The 24,155-nt window shown below is 37.7% G+C and overlaps 2 protein-coding genes across 3 annotated transcripts in view; one reads left to right on the top strand and one right to left on the bottom strand.

Annotated features, from left to right (window-relative positions):
* Positions 1–22,850, bottom strand: part of LOC121375895 (general transcription factor 3C polypeptide 3-like) — a 97,903-nt gene extending 75,053 nt beyond the window's left edge. For both annotated transcript variants that reach the window (XM_041503585.1, XM_041503586.1), the window contains exons 1-6: positions 22,741–22,850; positions 14,420–14,636; positions 9,521–9,751; positions 7,966–8,003; positions 2,939–3,059; positions 831–907 (exon numbers count right to left, since the gene is read on the bottom strand). In XM_041503585.1, the coding sequence (XP_041359519.1) occupies positions 831–907; positions 2,939–3,059; positions 7,966–8,003; positions 9,521–9,751; positions 14,420–14,636; positions 22,741–22,833 (777 nt within the window). In that variant the 5' untranslated portion in view covers positions 22,834–22,850. The remainder of the gene's footprint in view (positions 1–830; positions 908–2,938; positions 3,060–7,965; positions 8,004–9,520; positions 9,752–14,419; positions 14,637–22,740) is intronic.
* A 70-nt stretch (positions 22,851–22,920) lies between these two features.
* Positions 22,921–24,155, top strand: part of LOC121375897 (S-methyl-5'-thioadenosine phosphorylase-like) — a 57,004-nt gene continuing 55,769 nt past the window's right edge. The window contains exon 1 of the mRNA XM_041503587.1: positions 22,921–23,059. Within this exon, the coding sequence (XP_041359521.1) occupies positions 23,042–23,059 (18 nt within the window). The 5' untranslated portion in view covers positions 22,921–23,041. The remainder of the gene's footprint in view (positions 23,060–24,155) is intronic.

Genomic DNA, 24,155 nt, shown 5'->3' with positions numbered 1-24,155 from the left:
GATGAAGCCATTGGACTACAGGCTGGTAGGTACATGGTTCGCAGTCCAGTACCGGCTCCAACCCAGAGCGAGTTCTTAAGGCCTCGGTGACACAGTGATGAAGCCATTGGACTACAGGCTGGTAGGTACATGGTTCGCAGTCCAGTAGCGGCTCCAACCCAGAGCGAGTTCTTAAGGCCTCGGTGACACAGTGATGAAGCCATTGGACTACAGGCTGGTAGGTACATGGTTCGCAGTCCAGTACCGGCTCCAACCCAGAACGAGTTCTTAAGGCCTCAGTGGCGCAGTGATGAAGCCATTGGACTACAGGCTGGTAGGTACATGGTTCGCAGTCCAGTACCGGCTCCAACCCAGAGCGAGTTCTTAAGGCCTCAGTGGCGCAGTGATGAAGCCATTGGACTACAGGCTGGTAGGTACATGGTTCGCAGTCCAGTACCGGCTCCAACCCAGAGCGAGTTCTTAAGGCCTCAGTGGCGCAGTGATGAAGCCATTGGACTACAGGCTGGTAGGTACATGGTTCGCAGTCCAGTACCGGCTCCAACCCAGAGCGAGTTCTTAAGGGCTTAATGGGTAAGGCCACTACACCCTCTTCTCTCTCACTAACCACTAACCAACTAACAACTAACCCATGCACTGTCCTGGACAGACAGCCGAGGTGTGTGCCCAGGACAGAATGCTTGAACCTTAATTTGGATATAAGCACGAAAATAAGTTGAAATGAAATGAATGAAATAAAGAAAACAGTCTGTTCAATAATGGCAACCATTTTGATTACATTCATGTTAATTTTTATCAATGAATTAAATAACCCCCTAAAATCGTTTGCATACCTGCATGGCTTTCTCCACATTATCCATCTCCTCGTATAACATACCGAGAGTCTGAAACGGCAGGTACGCATTGGGTGCTGAAATAAACACAACAGAACACACATACAACTATGTAAAACTAAACAATTACCATTTGTAACTCTTTAAAATTTATAGACAAAAAGAAACAACTTTCCAATGGAGTAATAATTTTTTTTTTTTTTTTTATATCTTTAATTGTATGAGGTTCATAATGCTAGTTCATGTAGGTTCATAGTCTTTTCTCTAAATTAAAGACGCAAACCCTAGTTTGATTCTGTGAAAATAACACTACGTTTATTAGTTAATCTACAAACCTGAACACATATTTGGATAAGATTATAACAGATAGAAGCTAAAGTCTATGATGTTTAAATGGGGAAATACCATCTAAAAATAACTTCTGACTTAACTTATTAAAAACGACTCCAATAGTGAAAAATATGTGGTAGTGTTTAAAAACTAGGGTCAGTCCCTTTAAATAATAATAATAATATTATTAACAATAGTAATACAGTGAAACCAGTCTAAACCATATCATGCTGGGAATCTAATATTTATCTCATTTAGACAGGATCCACTGTTTAGATGGTCATGTCTTAGAATTTAGATAATTGACAACTATGAAACTTGGCTAGTTGTTACAGGATCCAGTGTTCAGATGGTCATGTCTTAGAATTTAGATAACTGACAACTATGAAACTTGGCTAGTTGTTACAGGATCCAGTGTTCAGATGGCCATGTCTTAGAATTTAGATAGTTGACAACTATGAAACTTGGCTAGTTGTTACAGGATCCAGTGTTCAGATGGTTATGTCTTAGAATTTAAATAACTGACAACCATGAAACTTGGCTAGTTGTTACAGGATCCAGTGTTCAGATGGTCATGTCTTAGAATTTAAATAACTGACAACCATGAAACTTGGCTAGTTGTTACAGGATCCAGTGTTCAGATGGTCATGTCTTAGAATTTAAATAATTGACAACCATGAAACTTGGCTAGTTGTTATAGGATTCGGCTTTGTTCAGGGTTCTGTTTGGACTGGTTTTACAGCAATAATAAATGTTTCTTTATTTACTATTAACTTAATACTAATAGCAAATTTGTTAATTTATAAACATAACAATATGAATGATTTCATCAAAATTACAAAAGGAAAAGAAAAGAAGAAAGAAATGTTTTATTTAACGACACACTCAACACATTTTATTTATGGTTATATGGCATCAGACAGATATTGAGAGAGGAAATCCGCTGTTGCATAATATCATGTCGTGGGATGGACAAGGAAGGAATTGTTTTATTTAACGACTCACTCAACACATTTTATTGACGGTTATATGGCATCAGACAGATATTGAGAGAGGAAATCCGCTGTTGCATAATATCATGTCGTGGGATGGACAAGGAAAGAAATGTTTTATTTAACGACACACTCAACACATTTTATTGACGGTTATATGGCATCAGACAGATATTGAGAGGAAATCCGCTGTTGCATAATATCATGTCGTGGGATGGACAAGGAAGGAATTGTTTTATTTAACGACACACTCAACACATTTTATTTACGGTTATATGGCATCAGACAGATATTGAGAGAGGAAATCCGCTGTTGCATAATATCATGTCGTGGGATGGACAAGGAAGGAAATGTTTTATTTAACGACTCACTAAACATATTTTATTTATGGTTATATGGCGTTGGACATATGGTTAAGGACCACACAGATATTGAGAGAGGAAATCCAGTTGCCACTTCATAGGCTATTCTTTTCGATTAGCAACAAGGGATCTTTTATATGCACCATCCCATAGACAGGATAGCACATACTACAGCCTTTGATGCACCAGTCGTGGTGCACTGGCTGGAGCAAGAAATAGCCCAATGGGTCCACCGATGGGAATCAATCCCACACCGACCGCGCATCATCCGAGTGCTTTACCACCGATGGGAATCAATCCCACACCGACCGCGCATCATCCGAGTGCTTTACCACCGATGGGGTGGGATGGAAAAAACCAGAAGAGCTCCACCAGGTGTTCCAGTAATAAACACAGCAGAACTGTGCTATCTAAGAAGAATTACCCAGACGAATGATTTCCAAACACATTTTAGCAGCCTCTTCGTAATCTCCCCGAGCCAGTTTCAAATTAGCTTCACCCATCAACCCTTCCAAACTTTTTGGTAGATCCGTTTTTCTTCTTCTCTGTGAATAAAACAAAGTGCATAAAAAACCCAGCAGAGAAGTAGGTGAGAAGCACAGGTAAATAAATGACCACAACTCTTTATGTACAATATATAATGTATTCCAAGACAAAAAGCACATACTGTTTAACATTTGAAAGATGCATTCTGTTCAATGTAGAGTTAGGTTTAAGTTGATTTACCATTATGTATTTTAACAGACCTCTTTTACATTTCCATTGCGTGAAGAGTACCGTCCCTTGCCGAATTGGACGTATCGAGGCTATATACAAATTGGGGGGCATGATCGATAGTTGTCATGAGCGTCGAGTGTAGCTTCGTAGTAGCTGTGAATCTCTAGTGACTAACGTACATGTTTTGTATAAGATGTTAAAATGGCTGCGAAAAACTGTCTACAAAAGTTTACATCAGAATAGTTTAAGACCAAAAGCAGTGAAACATTACCTTAGACGAAGTCTCTGGAGCCGCCTGTCAAGGGTATTTTAACAATGCAAAATTAAAAGATTCATACACTAAAATTAACTTTAGTGGAATGTGTTTTTTATTTTTAACAATTAGAATTATAGTTAAATACTCATGCGGATTTCCAGTGATGTTTAATACTCCACAGATGTTTAATACTCCACATGTATCAGTATTTAAAATTTAATAAAATATGCCTCACCTTCCCCCTAAAAAACCCCCCAACAAAACCCCTAACTCACATATTATCACAGCTCTATTTTTCCCTTATTATTTCATTAAAAAGACAATCGTACAACTACTAATCAATGTTACATGTCTAACCACAAATTATTTATTTATTTACTTACTTACTTATTTATTTATCTTATTTTATTTATTATTTTATTTTATTTTATTTTACTTTCACTATCATTTATATCAGATACATACAACTTCACTTGAAATAATATCTGATATTTACGAAGTTTTAAAACATATATGAGCCATCACACTCGAAAACCTACAACTTAGCAGGATGTCAGAAACCGAGTAAACGCGGCTCAAAGTTTAACATCACATGTAAATGTGGAAGTAAAAGTTGACATGCTGTTTGCATTGTTTGTTTTGAAGACTTTAGAAGATGACATCTTCTTCTTTACATGAAGATCAGTTTGAAGTAAACATATATCTGTATGTACAATAGAAAGAAAGAAAGAAATGTTTTATTTAACGACGCACTCAACGCATTTTATTTACGGTTATATGGCGTCAGACATATGGTTAAGGACCACACAGATTTTGAGAGGAAACCCGCTGTCGCCACTACATGGCTTACTCTTCCGATTAGCAGCAAGGGATCTTTTATTTGCGCTTCCCACAGGCAGAATAGCACAAACCATGGCCTTTGTTGAACCAGTTATGGATTACTGGTCGGTGCAAGTGGTTTACACCTACCCATTGAGCCTTGCGGATCACTCACTCAGGGTTTGGAGTTGGTCTCTGGATTAAAAATCCCATGCCTCGACTGGGATCCGAACCCAGTACCTACCAGCCTGTAGACCGATGGCCTGCCACGACGCCACCGAGCCGGTGTATGTACAATAGTGTTTGGTTACTATTTTGTATTTTGTACCTGAGAACATTAGTCAAGATAGTGTATATAACTTCAGGCCCGTATACATAGCCAGCATGATTAGCTGGGGGGGGAGGGGGGAAATAGAAACTCATCAAACACGAGCGCCGGATGTGTGGAGACGTAGACGGAGGGGGGTAGGGTGGGGTCCCATATATATATATGTATATGTATATGTATATGTATATGTATATGTATATGTATATGTATATGTATATGTATATGTATATATATATATATATATATATATATGTATATATATATATATGTATATATATATATATATATATATATATATATATATATATAGAACCCCTTGCCAAACAATGAGATGATGCTGGTTACACTCGAGAATAATACACAAACTTTTGTTGTGGAATGCATTGCATGTAAAATGGCCTGGTCACAGAGCCACGACAAGAAACCATTTGTTTTCAGTCGTACCAATGTATTTATAATAAATGATACATGGCATACTTCTCACATCCACAAACAGGATAGCATACACGATGTCCTTTGATGGATCATTGGTTGGGACGGGAAATAATCAAACGGGCCCACTGAGGAGGATTGAACTTTCAGCAAATGGAACCTCAGACAGTCGCACTTGTTACGTTATCCAGGTCATTTGGGGACAAGGACTTTTATATGTAAAATCCGATTTATTTTTTCATTTGAGCGGAACTCTCAATCCCAATCCCTCCTGGCTACGGGCCTGACATGGTACTTAATATGTTTGCTTCAAACATTCAAACGAAGTACCTTATGACTGCGCATAATAAACCCTCATGAGTTTATAATAAAGAGACCATCCTGAGTTTGTAGCTATATTATCAAGCTGTCGGCTAGTCTATTCTGTTATAAATAAAACTTACATCTTTCTTATATGCAATACAGTTACATTTCTGACCATTAGCAATGGTAGCAACCAGGGTTTCCGGCAGATTTTTTTTTTTGGGTACGCACAGCGCCTAATGCACCTTATTGGCTATCCCCCAGATAAAAATGGATTTGTAGATGTCCAGAGCCAGCTCATGGTGATATTTTCCATGTTTCGTAGGAGAATGAATGACGAATGTAACAGTCAGCAAGAAATTTTTAAACTTGCCTTCATATTTTCACCTTGTGTTTGCACGCGAGGTTAATCTTGATGCACTAATTTTTGAATTAATTGTCTGTTCAGTGACAGCGAATGATGGAAACTTTCCAGAACTATTTTGACTGTTCTCGAAAAGGTCATTCGGTTTCACGTGTTGAGTGGAAAAAAAAAGTCTAACATATGTGAGCCGCAAACGGTTCGCTGAAATTTAGCCAATGGGATCAGGTTAAAATGGAACCACTACTAAAAACTAACCATTTTCATTGGCGAAAACAGAACCGATTTGGCAAAAACATACCTGAAAGTATTGGCTCAGTATGGTTAAAACGGTAGCCTACCTTTTAAATATATTTTTATTATTGCATATAATAAACAGGAACCATTCATAACTACCCACCCTAGCTGCACTCTCATGTGCAGGTCTACACCAAAATACAATTATTTAACGTTTTAAACACACTTCATTTTTATTTTTTATTTACCCTAACCCGGACTGGTTACACTGGTACATTTTTTTAAATTATTTTTTGTAATTTATTTATTGGAGGGGGAGGGTGCAGACATATAAAAATAATGTGTTTCCATTTTAGCCATAGATTTTGGTTCCGTTACAGTCAACGCTAGGTTCTGTTTTGTCTAATGTGTACACTTGGAGCCGTTTTGACACGGTTTCGTTCCAATGCACAGAATGTTATCAGCACATGCGCATTTCGTGGCCCAGTTGCACATGATGGACTTCTTTTCACTTTCTATTTTTGTTCAAGAGAATGTGTTGTTTCAACAAAGGACATAGTTTTTATACAAGTCTTTTTTGAAGACTTAAAACCCCAAAGTGTGAGACTGATATGGACTGTATGGTGCAAAAAACCAAACAAAAAACCAATTTATTTTGGGTACGTAATTTTACCCTAGAATTATATTTGGGTACGTAATTTTACCCTTTTACCCTGCTGGCAGAAACACTGGGGGGGGGGGGGGGGGGGGGGGGGAAGACATGACTATAGCCCCACTTTTATAAACCTGGTTTAAAGTATGGCTTTTGCCCCCCCCCCCACCAACTAGACTGTGTCCCTCCACTACAGATTGTGTCCCCCAACTCCAGATATCGTTCCTATGAGCCTGATTCTATGTTTTGTAGTACCATAGCTCAACTTTCATATGTATCATTTAATTTTATTCCAAACACCGAACAAAATTTTAAATAACTTGGTGAAAAGAAATCCCAACAAGAATCCTGAATGAATTTATCTGTATAATGCTTTATAGATATTTAAATTATGTTAAATACAATAAATATCTGCATACATACACGCGCGCACAAATTAATATTATTTCAGCCCATATCCGATATTTACTGCGTACAAATCCGAACCGATGGTTTGTCGGGCGTTAACAACAAAATATAAACAATAATTCATAAATGTCTCCAATAAGTCTTGTTGGATGTCGACAGAATTTTCGGGTTAGGTCTCACTACACAGATCACTTCCGGGTGAGAGTTCATTCATCACGGTCCATTATAGTTCCTAATTGTGGCACATGTTATGGTTCACATATTCACTTCTAGGAAATGGTGAAGAATTAAAACAATATGTATGTTTAATGGTAAGCCTTCTGGCTGTATTTTGCCCATGTTATTTTGTAATATTGTGCATCGACCTTTTGGGACATGGGTATATAGCGCAAGTGACAGCCGGAGTGAATCGGTTAATGAACCACCTGTTCGGACCGGTACTACAGCCAGATGCGGTCATATAGCAAAAAACTGAGACAGAAATGTTCACAATTTTGGAGTGAATATAAATGCTTATATAATGTATGTTCGCAATGGTGTATATTGTTAGTGCCAACGAGAACCCGTTCTATGGGCAATCTTCGCTTGAAGTTGGACAGTTTAACATGGGTTTCAATGGCAGATGACATCTGTGTAGTGAGACCTTACCTACTGATAGAATAGTTAATCATGGAGATATTCACATTCCTATTGCGTGGCCTTCCATTATCTATGCCCCTCAACTTGTCCACAGGTCTATTTTTGTGAGATCTCACGGGAGTTCGCGGTTTGCGTCCTCGAGTTACCCCGCAACAGACACATGCGCAGTGGAATGTGAAAGAGGTCTATTCAATTATTTTGTTTGTTAGAAAACCAAAAACATTGAAACAAACTTTGATCATAAATCACTGAATACGAACAAGAAATATGGTCTGTCGTACTGGGTGGATTATATTTACCTTTTTCCTTGCTTTTTGTTCTTTAGCTGCCTTTTTACCTGAAAGAGCAAATATTTGTGTGATTACCATGGTTACCAAACAAATATGAAGGTGCAAAGAAAGACAAGAAACAAATCTAAATGGACAAATATCTATGAAAATAACTTGGCAAATTAAAATGGCGAAAAAACAAGCATGAATTACAAACATACACAAATTGAAGAACAGAGAGCACTAGAAACACTGAGATGTTAACAATTATATGTTTAAACAAGACATGTAGATTAAAAAGATCTGTTTCTAAGTTCAAACAGTTTGTGGAAGATGGCAGCAAATTATAACAAATTACATTTTGTATTGTAACAGTCATTAACAGATGACACCAAACTATTTTGTGTTGTAACAGTCTGTATCAGACGACACCAAACTATTTTGTGTTGTAACAGTCTGTAACAGACGACACCAAACTATTTTGTGTTGTAACAGTCTGTAACAGATGGCACCAAACTATTTTGTGTTGTTACAGTCTGTAACAGATGACACCAATCTATTTTGTGTTGTTACAGTCTGTAACAGATGACACCAAACTATTTTGTGTTGTAAGTCTGTAACAGATGGCACCAAACTATTTTGTGTTGTTACAGTCTGTAACAGATGACACCAAACTATTTTGTGTTGTTACAGTCTGTAACAGATGACACCAAACTATTTTTATTCATCATTATGTCCAAATCATTTAGGGTTCGATTTACAAAGCCTGCTTTTGTCTTACATACGAGTAGCTAAATACATTTCAATGCTTAAACACCTGTAATTAAGAAACATCCGACACTTAAACATTACATGAATGTACCACATTAATTAACCGTTTGACAAAAAACAGGTTGAGTGGGTACAAGTTTATAATTTGTACTCACATATATTCACTTAAATGTTTTATAAATACATAAAATAAAATTCATATTTGAATCAGTAAGTATTATTTTCGTGTATTATCTAATTTTTATGATATTCTAGACCAGTTAATGTGGAATAAAATTAGGCAAAAAATCGAAGAAAAAGTCACGTTTACTTACAGGCATTTGTAGCCAGCTGTCCAGTATTTATGTCCATTATTCCCAATAACAGTGGCTTTCTGACGAGAATTTTTTTTAAAAACGAACTATGATTCCTATCCCAATATTTGGTGATTTTCGTTATTGGTAAAACGATCAAATTTATTATCAAATTAGCTGTCACAATCAGCTATTGATCCCTGAAAATGACCGCGACGTGCCTCCATTGTTGTCAAGTGAAAACACTTGCCGAAAATCAAATTCAAAGGTATAATCCATTGAAAAAACTAAATCTAAAGAAACAGGAAGCCGACTTGTCTTCCATTTCCCTTTAATAAATTGCTTCCGGTGAGTGTCATGTGCAAAACAGTGGGAAATATGAATTGGGAAATGCACTGTATACAGTGTACAGTATGTCGACTGGCGTGATGTCAGGTGAGATATTTTGCCTGAAGTAGTCAGAAGGTTACAGATGACATGAATGTACCACAACCCATAGACACAATTAACAGACTACCCACTTTTTTTCTTTCTCGGTGATGGCTGCCAGTCCTGGTCTTTCGCATCAAGCCCATCACTGAAATCCTCCTGATCATCGTCATCGTCATCATCATCATCGTCAAGCTGCACCTTGACACGCTTCGACAGCTCCACGATGTCTGTCTTGGGCAGCAGCGATTCCGTCTCCTCTGCCACACACTCAGAACTCTCCCGGTCCATCCGCTCGCTGAACTCCTGGAAGGAAATCTTGCCTGGAACGAATGATAGTCCACCTTATACAACTCAGTAATAATAAAACACTTTATACACCTCTATAATAATAATCCACATCATAAAACTCTATAATAATAATAATAATAATAATTCACATCATAAAACTCTATAATAATAATAATAATTCACATCATAAAACTATAATAATAATCCACATTATACAACTCAATAATAATAATAATCCACATTATACAACTCAGTAATAATAAAACATTTTATACAACTCTAAAATAATAATCCACATTATACAACTCAATAATAATCCACATTATACAACTCTATAATAATAATAATAATCCACATTATAAAACTATAATAATAATCCACATTATATAACTCAATAATAATAATCCACATTATACAACTATAATAATAATCCACATTATAAAACGCTATAATAATAATCCACATTATATAACTCAATAATAATAATCCACATCATACAACTCTATTATAATAATCCACATTATACAACTCTATAATAATAATCCACATTAGACAACTCTATAATAATAATCCACATTATATAACTTAATGCTACTTCACATACTGAAATCCTGGAAGGAAACCTTGCCTGGAATGAATAATAATGCACAATATATACAACTCAATAATAATAATCCACAATATACAACTGACAATTAGCTCATATACTGAAGTGAGACACCATACACTATTACTGTTTTCTCACCTGTTAGATACTGAACTGTGAGTTCTGGTTCTAGTATGTTGAATAGTGAAACCATACACTATTACTGTTTTCTCACCTGTTAGATACTGAACTGTGAGTTCTGGTTCTAGTATGTTGAATAGTGACACCATACACTATTACTGTTTTCTAACCTGTTAGATACTGAACTGTGAGTTCTGGTTCTAGTATGTTGAACAGTGACACCATACACTATTACTGTTTTCTCACCTGTTAGATACTGAACTGTGAGTTCTGGTTCTAGTATGTTGAACAGTGACACCATACACTATTACTGTTTTCTCACCTGTTAGATACTGAACTGTGAGTTCTGGTTCTAGTATGTTGAACAGTGACACCATACACTATTACTGTTTTCTTACCTGTTAGATACTGAACTGTGAGTTCTGGTTCTAGTATGTTGAACAGTGACACCATACACTATTACTGTTTTCTCACCTGTTAGATACTGTTACTGTTTTCTCACCTGTTAGATACTGAACTGTGAGTTCTGGTTCTAGTATGTTGAACAGTGACACAATACACTATTACTGTTTTCTCACCTGTTAGATACTGAACTGTGAGTTCTGGTTCTGCTATGTTGAAACCAGTGACACCATACACTATTACTGTTTTCTTACCTGTTAGATACTGAACTGTGAGTTCTGGTTCTAGTATGTTTAACAGTGACACCACACACTATTACTGTTTTCTCACCTGTTAGATACTGTTACTGTTTTCTCACCTGTTAGATACTGAACTGTGAGTTCTGGTTCTAGTATGTTGAATAGTGACACCATACACTATTACTGTTTTCTCACCTGTTAGATACTATTACTGTTTTCTCACCTGTTAGATACTGAACTGTGAGTTCTGGCTCTAGTATGTTGAATAGTGACACCATACACTATTACTGTTTTCTCACCTGTTAGATACTGAACTGTGAGTTCTGGTGACTGAGTTCTGGTTCTGCTATGTTGAACAGTGACAGCATACACTATTACTGTTTTCTCACCTGTTAGATACTGAGTTCTGGCTCTAGTATGTTGAATAGTGACACCATACACTATTACTGTTTTCTCACCTGTTAGATACTGAATTGTGAGTTCTGGCTCTAGCATGTTGAATAGTGACACCATACACTATTACTGTTTTCTCACCTGTTAGATACTGAACTGTGAGTTCTGGCTCTAGCATGTTGAATAGTGACACCATACACTATTACTGTTTTCTCACCTGTTAGATACTGAACTGTGAGTTCTGGTTCTAGCATGTTGAACAGTGACACCATACACTATTACTGTTTTCTCACCTGTTAGATACTGAACTGTGAGTTCTGGTTCTAGTATGTTGAATAGTGACACCATACACTATTACTGTTTTCTCACCTGTTAGATACTGAACTGTGAGTTCTGGTTCTAGTATGTTGAACAGTGACACCATACACTATTACTGTTTTCTCACCTGTTAGATACTGAACTGTGAGTTCTGGTTCTAGTATGTTGAACAGTGACACCATACACTATTACTGTTTTCTCACCTGTTAGATACTGAACTGTGAGTTCTGGTTCTAGTATGTTGAATAGTGACACCATACACTATTACTGTTTTCTTACCTGTTAGATACTGAACTGTGAGTTCTGGTTCTAGTATGTTGAACAGTGACACCATACACTATTACTGTTTTCTCACCTGTTAGATACTGTTACTGTTTTCTCACCTGTTAGATACTGAACTGTGAGTTCTGGTTCTAGTATGTTGAACAGTGACACAATACACTATTACTGTTTTCTCACCTGTTAGATACTGAACTGTGAGTTCTGGTTCTAGTATGTTGAATAGTGACACCATACACTATTACTGTTTTCTCACCTGTTAGATACTGAACTGTGAGTTCTGGTTCTAGTATGTTGAATAGTGACACCATACACTATTACTGTTTTCTCACCTGTTAGATACTGAACTGTGAGTTCTGGTTCTGCTATGTTGAAACCAGTGACACCATACACTATTACTGTTTTCTTACCTGTTAGATACTGAACTGTGAGTTCTGGTTCTAGTATGTTTAACAGTGACACCACACACTATTACTGTTTTCTCACCTGTTAGATACTGTTACTGTTTTCTCACCTGTTAGATACTGAACTGTGAGTTCTGGTTCTAGTATGTTGAATAGTGACACCATACACTATTACTATTTTCTCACCTGTTAGATACTATTACTGTTTTCTCACCTGTTAGATACTGAACTGTGAGTTCTGGCTCTAGTATGTTGAATAGTGACACCATACACTATTACTGTTTTCTCACCTGTTAGATACTGAACTGTGAGTTCTGGTGACTGTGAGTTCTGGTTCTGCTATGTTGAACAGTGACATCATATACTATTACTGTTTTCTCACCTGTTAGATACTGAGTTCTGGCTCTAGTATGTTGAATAGTGACACCATACACTATTACTGTTTTCTCACCTGTTAGATACTGAATTGTGAGTTCTGGCTCTAGTATGTTGAATAGTGACACCACACACTATTACTGTTTTCTCACCTGTTAGATACTGAACTGTGAGTTCTGGCTCTAGTATGTTGAATAGTGACACCATACACTATTACTGTGTTCTCACCTGTTAGATACTGAACTGTGAGTTCTGGTTCTAGTATGTTGAACAGTGACACCATACACTATTACTGTTTTCTCACCTGTTAGATACTGAACTGTGAGTTCTGGTTCTGCTATGTTGAAACCAGTGACACCATACACTATTACTGTTTTCTCACCTGTTAGATATGAACTGTGTGAGTTCTGGTTTCTGAACTGTGAGTTCTGGTTCTAGTATGTTGAATAGTGACACCATACACTATTACTGTTTTCTCACCTGTTAGATACTGTTACTGTTTTCTCACCTGTTAGATACTGAACTGTGAGTTCTGGTTCTAGTATGTTGAATAGTGACACCATACACTATTACTATTTTCTCACCTGTTAGATACTATTACTGTTTTCTCACCTGTTAGATACTGAACTGTGAGTTCTGGCTCTAGTATGTTGAATAGTGACACCATACACTATTACTGTTTTCTCACCTGTTAGATACTGAACTGTGAGTTCTGGTGACTGTGAGTTCTGGTTCTGCTATGTTGAACAGTGACATCATATACTATTACTGTTTTCTCACCTGTTAGATACTGAGTTCTGGCTCTAGTATGTTGAATAGTGACACCATACACTATTACTGTTTTCTCACCTGTTAGATACTGAATTGTGAGTTCTGGCTCTAGTATGTTGAATAGTGACACCACACACTATTACTGTTTTCTCACCTGTTAGATACTGAACTGTGAGTTCTGGCTCTAGTATGTTGAATAGTGACACCACACACTATTACTGTTTTCTCACCTGTTAGATACTGAACTGTGAGTTCTGGCTCTAGTATGTTGAATAGTGACACCATACACTATTACTGTGTTCTCACCTGTTAGATACTGAACTGTGAGTTCTGGTTCTAGTATGTTGAACAGTGACACCATACACTATTACTGTTTTCTCACCTGTTAGATACTGAACTGTGAGTTCTGGTTCTGCTATGTTGAAACCAGTGACACCATACACTATTACTGTGTTCTCACCTGTTAGATACTGAACTGTGAGTTCTGGTTCTAGTATGTTGAATAGTGACACCATACACTATTACTGTTTTCTCACCTGTTAGATACTGAACTGTGAGTTCTGGTTCTAGTATGTTGAATAGTGACACCATACACTATTACTGTTTTCTCACCTGTTAGATACTGAACTGTGAGTTCTGGTTCTAGTATGTTGAACAGTGACACCATACACTATTACTGTTTTCTCACCTGTTAGATACTATTACTGTTTTCTCACCTGTTAGATACTGAACTGTGAGTTCTGGTTCTAGTATGTTGAATAGTGACACCATACACTATTACTGTTTTCTTACCTGTTAGATACTGAACTGTGAGTTCTGGTTCTGCCAGGTTGAGTAGTGAGCCCCAGTCTTGTGAGATGTCTTTTAGCGGCGATTCCCTGCTGGACGTCCCAGCAGTGGCAGACTGGGGGCGTTCTGCTGACCCTCCCCTTGATGCAGATGATTGTTTGATGTCAGATATACCAGTCTCCATCTGTACGTCATCGTAATCACCTTCAAGAGAACCAGTCTGAAAATAAACAATTTAATATTCATAATTACCTTTAAGAGAACCAGTCTGAAAATAAACAATTTAATTGGTTATTATGTAGATGGTTCAATAAAATACTTTTAGGTACAAATCAAATGTATATATTTTCAGATAATACCTCGTTGGGTCATTAATCAGGTCAACCATCTGTGACCGAGTGCCTTTAATATAATTTGTATTAATGAAAAAAGTACCTCCTTTTACCACTTCATAAATCATTTGGAGGAAGATACAATCTGTATATCTTACTCAATCCTGTTTTAGGAATCAATCTCAACTTCTACAGATATAAAATAAAATAAATAGAAAATAAGTTCATTATACAGGTTGAATACCCACATAATTTATATGTATGACATTGTATCCCAACACCCCCATCAAGCTACAAGTAATCAACTAAGTTCTCGCGTTAAGAACTTTAAAAAATACTTGCATTTTTTTTTTTTTTAAACATGCAATACGTTTTTGTATTCTGGACTCATATTCGCCATGTTCACGATACATATCATGCTTAGTGCTTGATTTGTTGCAGCTCTAGTGCACACATTGACTTGCACAAAAGTTATGTTTGATGTTTAAACAATTATACACATAGTAGATAAAGGTGGAAAATTGTAAACCATCAAACTTCCTGAAAAATGCTACACAAAAGTTGTGGTTTGCTATGCAAAATTCATTGTACATAGCAAAAATTGCTATACAAGTTTTATAACTTATTTCACACCCTAGAGCTTTGTGTCTTTGTCTGCTGTATGGGCAATCCCTGAAATTAAGAAAACGACCACAGCAAAAAAAACGCCGCAGAAAAATAATGTCCACAACATTTTCCACGGCAATTTTACCATTAACATGTTTGCAACTCAGGATTGTAAGTAAATTTGAATGATGAGTTGTTTGCCAATATGCTGTAAAATTCATTTATAGCAGTGGCGGTATTTGTTGACTGAAAGTGACGTAACATGCGAATGACACATGCACGATCAAGAATAATGGGGTGGTAAGGGGATGACAATTTGTATATACAGCATAGTCAGTCCGCAGTGACGTGCCAATTCAATCTTTATATTTTAATTATATTACATCAAAGTGTCAGAATATATTTAATGCAATATAGAATTTAAACACTAATTTTCTTTATTATTATTAATAATTGCATAATTTCTGTTAGGAAATCTGTCACCCCTTTCAAATCCAAGTAAATCGGTAATTTAATTTTTTTTTTTTTTTTTTTAGGCCACTTGGCACTAGAAAAAGGTAGCATATTTTGTCAATATAAATGTCGGAGAATTTTGTATTAAACTGTCAGAACTCTAACTCTCTAAAACTCTCTCTCTCTCTCTCTACTCTGTCAAAAAAGAAACGCATAGGTGATAGGGAAAGAAGAAAGTGTTTAATTTTACTAAATATTGTTTTTCTGTACAATGTTGCTGAATGACCATGTTTGTTAATGTTCCTGGAATTGGACAGCATGCCCAAATGCACCCCAAAACAAATTTAATGCACGTTGTATGACAATTGCAGGAAATCGGCGTGAAATGGTCAGATTTTGGAGAATGCATGTGAAACTCAAAGAAAAGATTGGGGTAGTGATGGGTATTTGAAGCTACAATGCTCGCAATGATGCCTCATTTCCATTTCGACGTAGATGAGTTATAAGATGCCAAGACTAAGCCTGCCGAATCGAAACATTGCACTAGGCCGCCTCCAGTTAGGTGAATCACAGTCAGCAGTTGCATGCCACATGAACGTTCATCAGAGCACCATTTCACGTCTCTGGGACAGGTACCAGCAGTTTCAATCAGCTGAAGACCAGCCCTGAAGTGGAAGAACTTGCATAACAACTGCAGCACAAGATCGCTACATCCTGGTTCTGCACTTGCATCACCGAATTGCCACAGCAATGAACACTGCTGGACACATACCTGGTTTGAGAAGGGTGTCTGCACAAACCATTTGGAACTGTCTTCGAGAAGCTGGTTTACAGGCTAGACCATATGCTGGCTCCATCCTGCGACTTCAACATCGACATTTACATATTTGCTGGTGCACAAATGTACAGGGGTGGAACTTGGGAAACTGATGGCGTGTATGGTTCAGCGACGAGTCACGTTTCCTTCTACAGTGACTTGATGGACGACGTGTTTACAGACGCCGCCATGAACGTTTTGCCAACAACTGCGTCACCCAAGTTGACAGATTCAGTGAAGGGAATGTCATATGTGAGAAGCCATCTCATACACCAGCAGAAGTGAACTTGTGTTCGTACCTGACAACTGTACGCTACCGGGATGAAATTCTTTGCCATCACATGCTTCCCATTTTGGATTGACAGAGAGCTCTTTCAACAGGACAATTCCAGGCTGCATACGGCACATGTAACAATGGATTTCCTACAGAATGAGAACATTAATGTGCTGCCATAGCCATCAAGATCGCCAGATCTCAACCCCACTGAACATCTATGGGACGAACTGGACAGACGTGTACGCCAGCGTGAACCGGAGCCTTAGACACTTCCGCAACTGTCACATGCACTGCAGGAAGAATGGGCTAGGATTCCACGTGCCTGGATTCAGACTCATTCAGTCTATGCCAAGGAGATGTCGCGCAGTGATTGCTGCTGCTGGTGGCCACACAAAGTACTGATTTCAGCGCCCTCATGCGACGCTGTTTGGTGACGAAAATGCCTCCACTGCTGTCAGTCCATAGCAAGAACATTGTCACATACTCATGTCAAATATGATTGTGATACCATCATAAATAACAAAATTATGCAACTTTGTATTAAAGAGATAATTCCATGAATATTTCGCCTATGCGTTTCTTTTTTGACAGAGTATACATATGTATATATACATATCTACAAATATCATACCATCAGGCTGACAATAACTCTTCAAGTGACTTGTAGGAGTGTATGATAAACATGTTACTGAAAATGAAACACCATAGCCACAGTTCAACATTGTCAGTGTATACGCTGTCACCCCGTTGCAATCCAGTGGTCCATGCAATGCACGTACTATGAACAGTCAACATAATTCAATGACCTAGTTGGAACTAGCTGATCGAGTTCAGCCAGATCTGAGCAGAAAAACGTCCACTAGACTGGGTTAAGTGCTTCATGGTAAACGAAACGGCCACATTGGGAATCAATCAAATAGTTTGCGAATATTAGTGGAACTTTTGTTGGTTGAACTCTGAATTGGTCTAATTTACATATACAGTGAAACCCCTCAAAACCAGACCCTCAGTAAACCCGAATTCCCTCAAAACCGGATGTTTCACAAGGTCCCGTGATTTGTGTATCTTTTAACACTAAAATCATTACTGCATTACTTATACTTTGAATACCCACTCAGCCGATAACGTGATTGTGTACGCAAAGCTAATTACATGTGCGCATGCTCCAGTCTCATTGGTGTGCAGTTGACAAATACCAATTAAGGGATTAATTAACAGCTTTGATGTTTAAATACCTGGAGGAAACACATATAAACCCTTTATTCGGAGCTTGATTGTTACAAAGTTAGATTAACGTGCGAATTTGATTGAGCTCCTTTTCATAGCCTACATGTGCGTCTCACGATTACCGCAATGAACAGCAAAGCGACTAGGAATTTAATTAATTTTTCCAACTGTTTGAACCCTTTTTTGTTGTTTTGTTTATTATCTTTGCAAAGTAAACCGGACACCCCTCAAAACCAGACTTTTTCCTTGGTCCCATTGCTGTCCGGTTTTGAGGGGTTTCACTGTATTTAGGATCATGCCTGATGGATTCAGATACTTTAGTAGTAACGGTGCAGATACTGTTTTAATATTTACTTTTAATCTGTTTGAAATCAGTGCACAAAGTATATTTTATTTTTTACAATAAGGAAAAAATACATCTTAAAAAAAATATCCAATATAGTCTACTGCAAAAAAAAAAATGCAGAGGAAAGAAAACTCTGCGACAATCTCCACAGCATTGCCGGTTGCCATGGGCAATTGCAGGGGTTGATGGGATGGTTTTTGGTGGGGGTTACAAATACCAACACTTGAGGCTTGACCATATCATAGGATTCAGACACCAGAAACTACACTCAAACCTCAAAAGACGATTGTTTGTAGCCTTTTTCTTCTTTTTTTCACAAAATTAAGGAAACCATTTACATGGACATAACAATTAGGCACAAGCGAAATGGATTTTTAAAAATCTATTTATACTGCATAATGACCAAATATGCAAATGTTCAATTCTCAGAGACTTGACTACATAAAGTAATTAACAATGTGTCAGATGACTACAAATTCAACAGGCACATAGCTGCTTCTTGTCAATTGGGCAGTTTTGATAGGTCAAGGATAGACCTTGCTTTGGCAGTTGATATGAGGGAGATTTTCAGGTTTTTAGTAGGTTGAGGATTCATCCTACAGTCAAGCTATCAGCCAAATTAAGGCGAGCTGAAGATTACTCTCCTTAAATTCATAAAAGAAAATCATTGCAAGGTGATCAATTTGCAGCTCTCCTAAACCTTTCCAGGCGAGTGTGGAGGGTTAAAGTTTGCTTTGTGTAACAACACCACTAGAGCATATTGATATATTAATCATCGGCTATAGGATGTCAAACATTTAGTAATTTTGACATGTCTTAAGAAAGAAAACCTGCTGCTTCTTTCCATAACAGGGTTTCCGCCAGAAAGAAAAAAATGGGTACGTAGTTATGAGTTTGTGATCACGGAGCTGGCAGGCAAAGCCTAATGCGCATGGCGCAAAATGCACCTTATTGGCCATCACCCAGAAAAAATGGATTTGTAGATGTCCAGAGAAGCGATTTCCTGGCATTTGGGGTCTGAAATGTGAGCCAGCTCATGGTGATATTTTCCATGTTTCGTAGGAGAATGAATGACGAATGTAACAGTCAGCAGGAAATTTGTAAACTTGTCTTCATATTTTTTAATAGTTCATCAAGATTAACCTCACGTGCACCTTGTGCTTGCACACAAGGTTAATCTTGATGCACTAATTTTTGAATTAATTGTCTGTTAAGTGTTCAGTGACAGCGAATGATGGAAACTTTCCCGAACTATTTTGACTGTTCTCAAAAAAGTCATTCGGTTTCTCGTGTTGAGTGAAAAGAAAGAAGTCTAGCATACGTGAGCCGCACACAGTTGGCTGAAATTTAGCCAATGGGATCAGGTTAAAATGGAACCACTACTAAAAACTAACCATTTTCATTGGCGAAAAAGGAACTGATTTGGCAAAAACATACCTTAAAGTATTGGCTCAGTATGGTTAAAATGGTAGCCTACCTTTTAAGTATATTTTTATTATTGCATATAATAAACAGGAACCATTCATAACTACCCACCCTAGCTGCACTCTCATGTGCAGGTCTACACCAAAATACAATTATTTAACGTTTTAAACAAACTTCATTTTTATTTTTTATTTACCCTAACCCGGACCGGTTACACTGGTACATTTGTTAAAATTATTTTGTGTAATTTATTTATTGGAGGGGGAGGGTGCAGACATATAAAAATAACGTGATTCCATTTTAGCCATAGATTATGGTTCCGTTACAGTCAACGCTAGGTTCCGTTTTGTCTAATGTGTACACTTGGAGCCGTTTTGACACGGTTTCGTTCCAATACACAGAATGTTATCAACGCATGCACATTTCATAACCCAGTTGCACATGATGGGACTTCTTTTCACTTTCTATTTTTGTTCAAGAGAATGTGTTGTTTTAATAAAGGACATAGTTTTTATACAAGTCTTTGTTGAAGACTTAAAACCCCAAAGTGTGAGACTGATATGGACTGTATGGTGCAACAAAAAAGAAGATTTATTTTGGGTACATAATTTTACCCTAGAATTATATTTTGGTGTATACGTAATTTTACCCTTTTACCCTGCTGTCAGAAACACTGCATAAGTAACAAGAGATCTTTTATATGCACCATCCTACAGACAGGATAGCACATACCACAGCCTTTGAGATCCCAGTCCAGGGTTTCTGAGGGTAAAACGGCTATGGTGCCATACCTCAATTGCAATTTTACTTTTTTAAGTTAACCTTTTGACAAAATTAATAACTTTTATCATTACTGTATAATTTTCTTAACCCTAACCCTACACTTAACCCATTTTCTTTCTGGGGGAAGCCCCCATATCCCATGTTGACTGTGTATCCCATGTTGACTGTGGTTGCAACCAGCGCCATAGTGGGGTGAGATGTAACCCAGTAGTAAAGCACTCACTTGATGTGCTGTTGGTTTGGAGCCCATCCCAGTCAGTGGGCCCATTGGGCTATTTCTCGCTCCAGCCATGACTGGTACAGTAAAGGCTGTGGTATGTGCTATCCTGTCTATGGGATGGTGCATATAAAATATCCCTTGCTGCTAATTGAAAAGAGTAGCCCATGAAGTGGCGACAGCAGGCTTCCTTCCCTCAATATCTGTGTGGTCCTTGACCATATGTCTGATGCCATATAATAGTAAATAAAATGTGTTGAATGCGTAGTTAAATAAACATTTCCTTCCTTCCTTCCAGCGCAACAGCCAAATATTTCCTTCTGGCAGAAACATTGCAGTTGTCATGCAGTGGCTGGAACGAGAAATGGGCCAATGGGCCCACTGACAGGAACCGATCCCAGACAGACTGCATATCAGGCGAGTACTTTACCACTGGGCTATATCCCGCCCCTAAAATTGTCTACAGCAGTGTGGAGGGGAAACTGAGTGATCATTCACCTTTCCTGGTGAAGTCTGCCCTGCTTTGGCAGTTGAGTGAGGCAAAAAGTTGAAAAACGTTTCGATACGGAAAAATATCCACCCGGTCCCCCCTTCCCCTAGCCCGAGTACTCTGACTGTAAGAGAGCTAGACGGACATTTGGACATAAACACGCTCTCATTACAGTCAGAGACCAACCTATGTATTTTTTGGGCAATTCCTGACTACCAAACGGTAGGCAACGAGTCCCGCTCTAATACCACAACAATCCTATGTTTGACGTCAAATACCTTTACATCAATCATTTTCGAGTTAAGTGATACAAAAAAAATCCACATATTAATCACTAATACACATACTACAGAAAGAAACCCGACAGCACCCACAATCAGCTATGCTTCGTGACACTCCGTCGCAACAATTACAAAGCTCGGCGATCTATTTCGAGACTGGGCGATTCCGCCTTGTGCAGCAGTTACAGGGGTCATCTCATAAGAGGAGGCAGCACGTAGCACATACTTTTGCCGTATCCTGTCGATAACACCCCAAATGTATCCTTCAAATTCAAAATGGAATCAATAATGTGTAATTGTTTTGGTTTAATGACGTAATGAAATCCAAATTCATCCAAAACAGCATTAGCCAACTCTTCCATGTTGTAACTTCGCTTGATATTAGACGGCCCCTGTAACTGCTGCACAAGGCGGAATCGCCCAGTGCGCGATCACGTGGTCTACGTCTCGAAATAGATCGCCGAGCTTTGCAATTGTTGCGACGGAGTGTCACGAAGCGTAGCTGAATGTGGGTGCTGTCGGGTTTCTTTCTGTAGTAAGTGTATTAGTGATTAATATGTGGATTTTTTTGTATCACTTAACTCGAAAATGATTGATGTAAAGGTATTTGACGTCAAACATAGGATTGTTGTGGTATTAGAGCGGGACTCGTTGCCTACCGTTTGGTAGTCAGGAATTGCCAAAAAAAGACATAGGTTGGTCTCCGACTGTAATGAGAGCGTGTTTATGTCCAAATGTCCGTCTAGCTCTCTTACAGTCAGAGTACTCGGGCTACCCTTCCCCTAACCTTAACTCCAACCCTAGCCCTAACCCTAACTAAAAATAATAATGGATGGGACCGGGTGGATATTATACCAAGGAAATAAAGCTTTTAAGGTTTCAATTTTTTTTAAATCAAAGTATTTTGTCATTTTCAACGATTTCAGATATTTTTTGGTTGCAACAACGTTTCAATGTTGACATTCACATTCGTGACATTGTTATTGTTTTTATACTTTAGCGCCAACCAATAACACTATGATTCCAAATTGTAAATGACAGACAGACATATACATTGGTTGCAGACTAACCGCATCCCATCCTTGAAATGGTGTTATTGATATATTTTGTAAATCCGCAAAAATTTGCTCTGCATGTTCTTCTTGCTCGGTTCGACCGTCCATGTTGATTTTAAAAAATGGGTAGTTTCGATCAACTTAATTTATTACGACAATCGAGACTGGTTTCACGGAACTCCGTAATCGGCCGAGGTTTTCCGATTGAGATGTTTTCAAAGACTACCGAAAGATCATTCGGAAAACCACATTCAAGTTTGCAATCTAGAAACTTTGCAGTTTAACTTTAAGTAGCTAGTATCTTAATTTTTGAAGAATGACATCTGTAGTTAAGGTATTTGTATTTGAGTATTTCTGGTTCGCATTCAATTGCTAGCCAACAGAATTACTTTTCCTCGATGCATCAACGTAAGTGGTAGCCCGAGTACTCTGACTGTAAGAGAGCTAGACGGACATTTGGACATAAACACGCTCTCATTACAATGTATTGTTATGAGAGCGTGTTTATGTCCAAATGTCCGTCTTAGGCCGTCGGCTGAGCTGAAAAAAACTACTTTTCGTTCCACTTATCGATGGACTAAAAATTAACATTTGTATTAAACAAACATAATAATTTTCTACTATAATCGACTTGTTTCCACCTTCCAAACTTGCACAACATTTTAATAATTGCACTCAAAGTTCGGATTATATTGTTTTACCAGAACTCGATATCGCGTAAACCATCCTGTTAAATTAAAGCGCGCAAGCTCAAATTGTAAATAATTTGTGATGTAACGATGTACAAAGTCACATGATAATATAGAAATTTACTAATAATAGTAACGGAAGTGTGAAGATTTACGTCCCTTAGATAACGGAAGTTGGTTCAGGTTCCATTAGACCAAATCAATTCCTATTGCCGATAATGTTAACGTTTACTAATAAAACTGATATAAGCAGCGTTTCAACACACCCAGGAAGTACAGCAATAGAAAGTGTGGCACCTCACATCTAATCTAGCTGCAAGAAAATGGGGGGTCACGTATCATTTAAGAGATTTAATTTATGTTTTTAATAGCAACCATCATTTTTGCTGAAAATTGCAGTTCCATTTTTGGGGGTACCCCGCATTAGTTTCAACCTCTGGTATATACTGCATAACAACTGTATAACAAATAAAAGTGTATTTATTTATTGTCAATGGATAATAGTATTTGCACAAATAATCAATGTCGCATATTACTACCAATCACACCCACAGCTGCTTTTACTCCGTAAATATTTGACGGTGAATGTCGAACTTTGACACGGTACTCTCTTCTTTGGTACTATGCAACCTTCAACATGGCCTCGGAAAATGTCAACAAACGCAAATTGAAGTGTTTAATTCATCATTCCGGTAAAGTAACAGGCAAATTAACACCTTTTAGTTCTACATCATGGTTAAG

Source organism: Gigantopelta aegis, chromosome 6 (genome assembly GCF_016097555.1).
Source record: "Gigantopelta aegis isolate Gae_Host chromosome 6, Gae_host_genome, whole genome shotgun sequence".
NCBI lineage: Eukaryota > Metazoa > Mollusca > Gastropoda > Neomphalida > Peltospiridae > Gigantopelta > Gigantopelta aegis.
The sequence above is the reverse complement of the archived record's forward strand: the minus strand, read 5'-3'. Positions and strand labels throughout refer to the sequence as shown.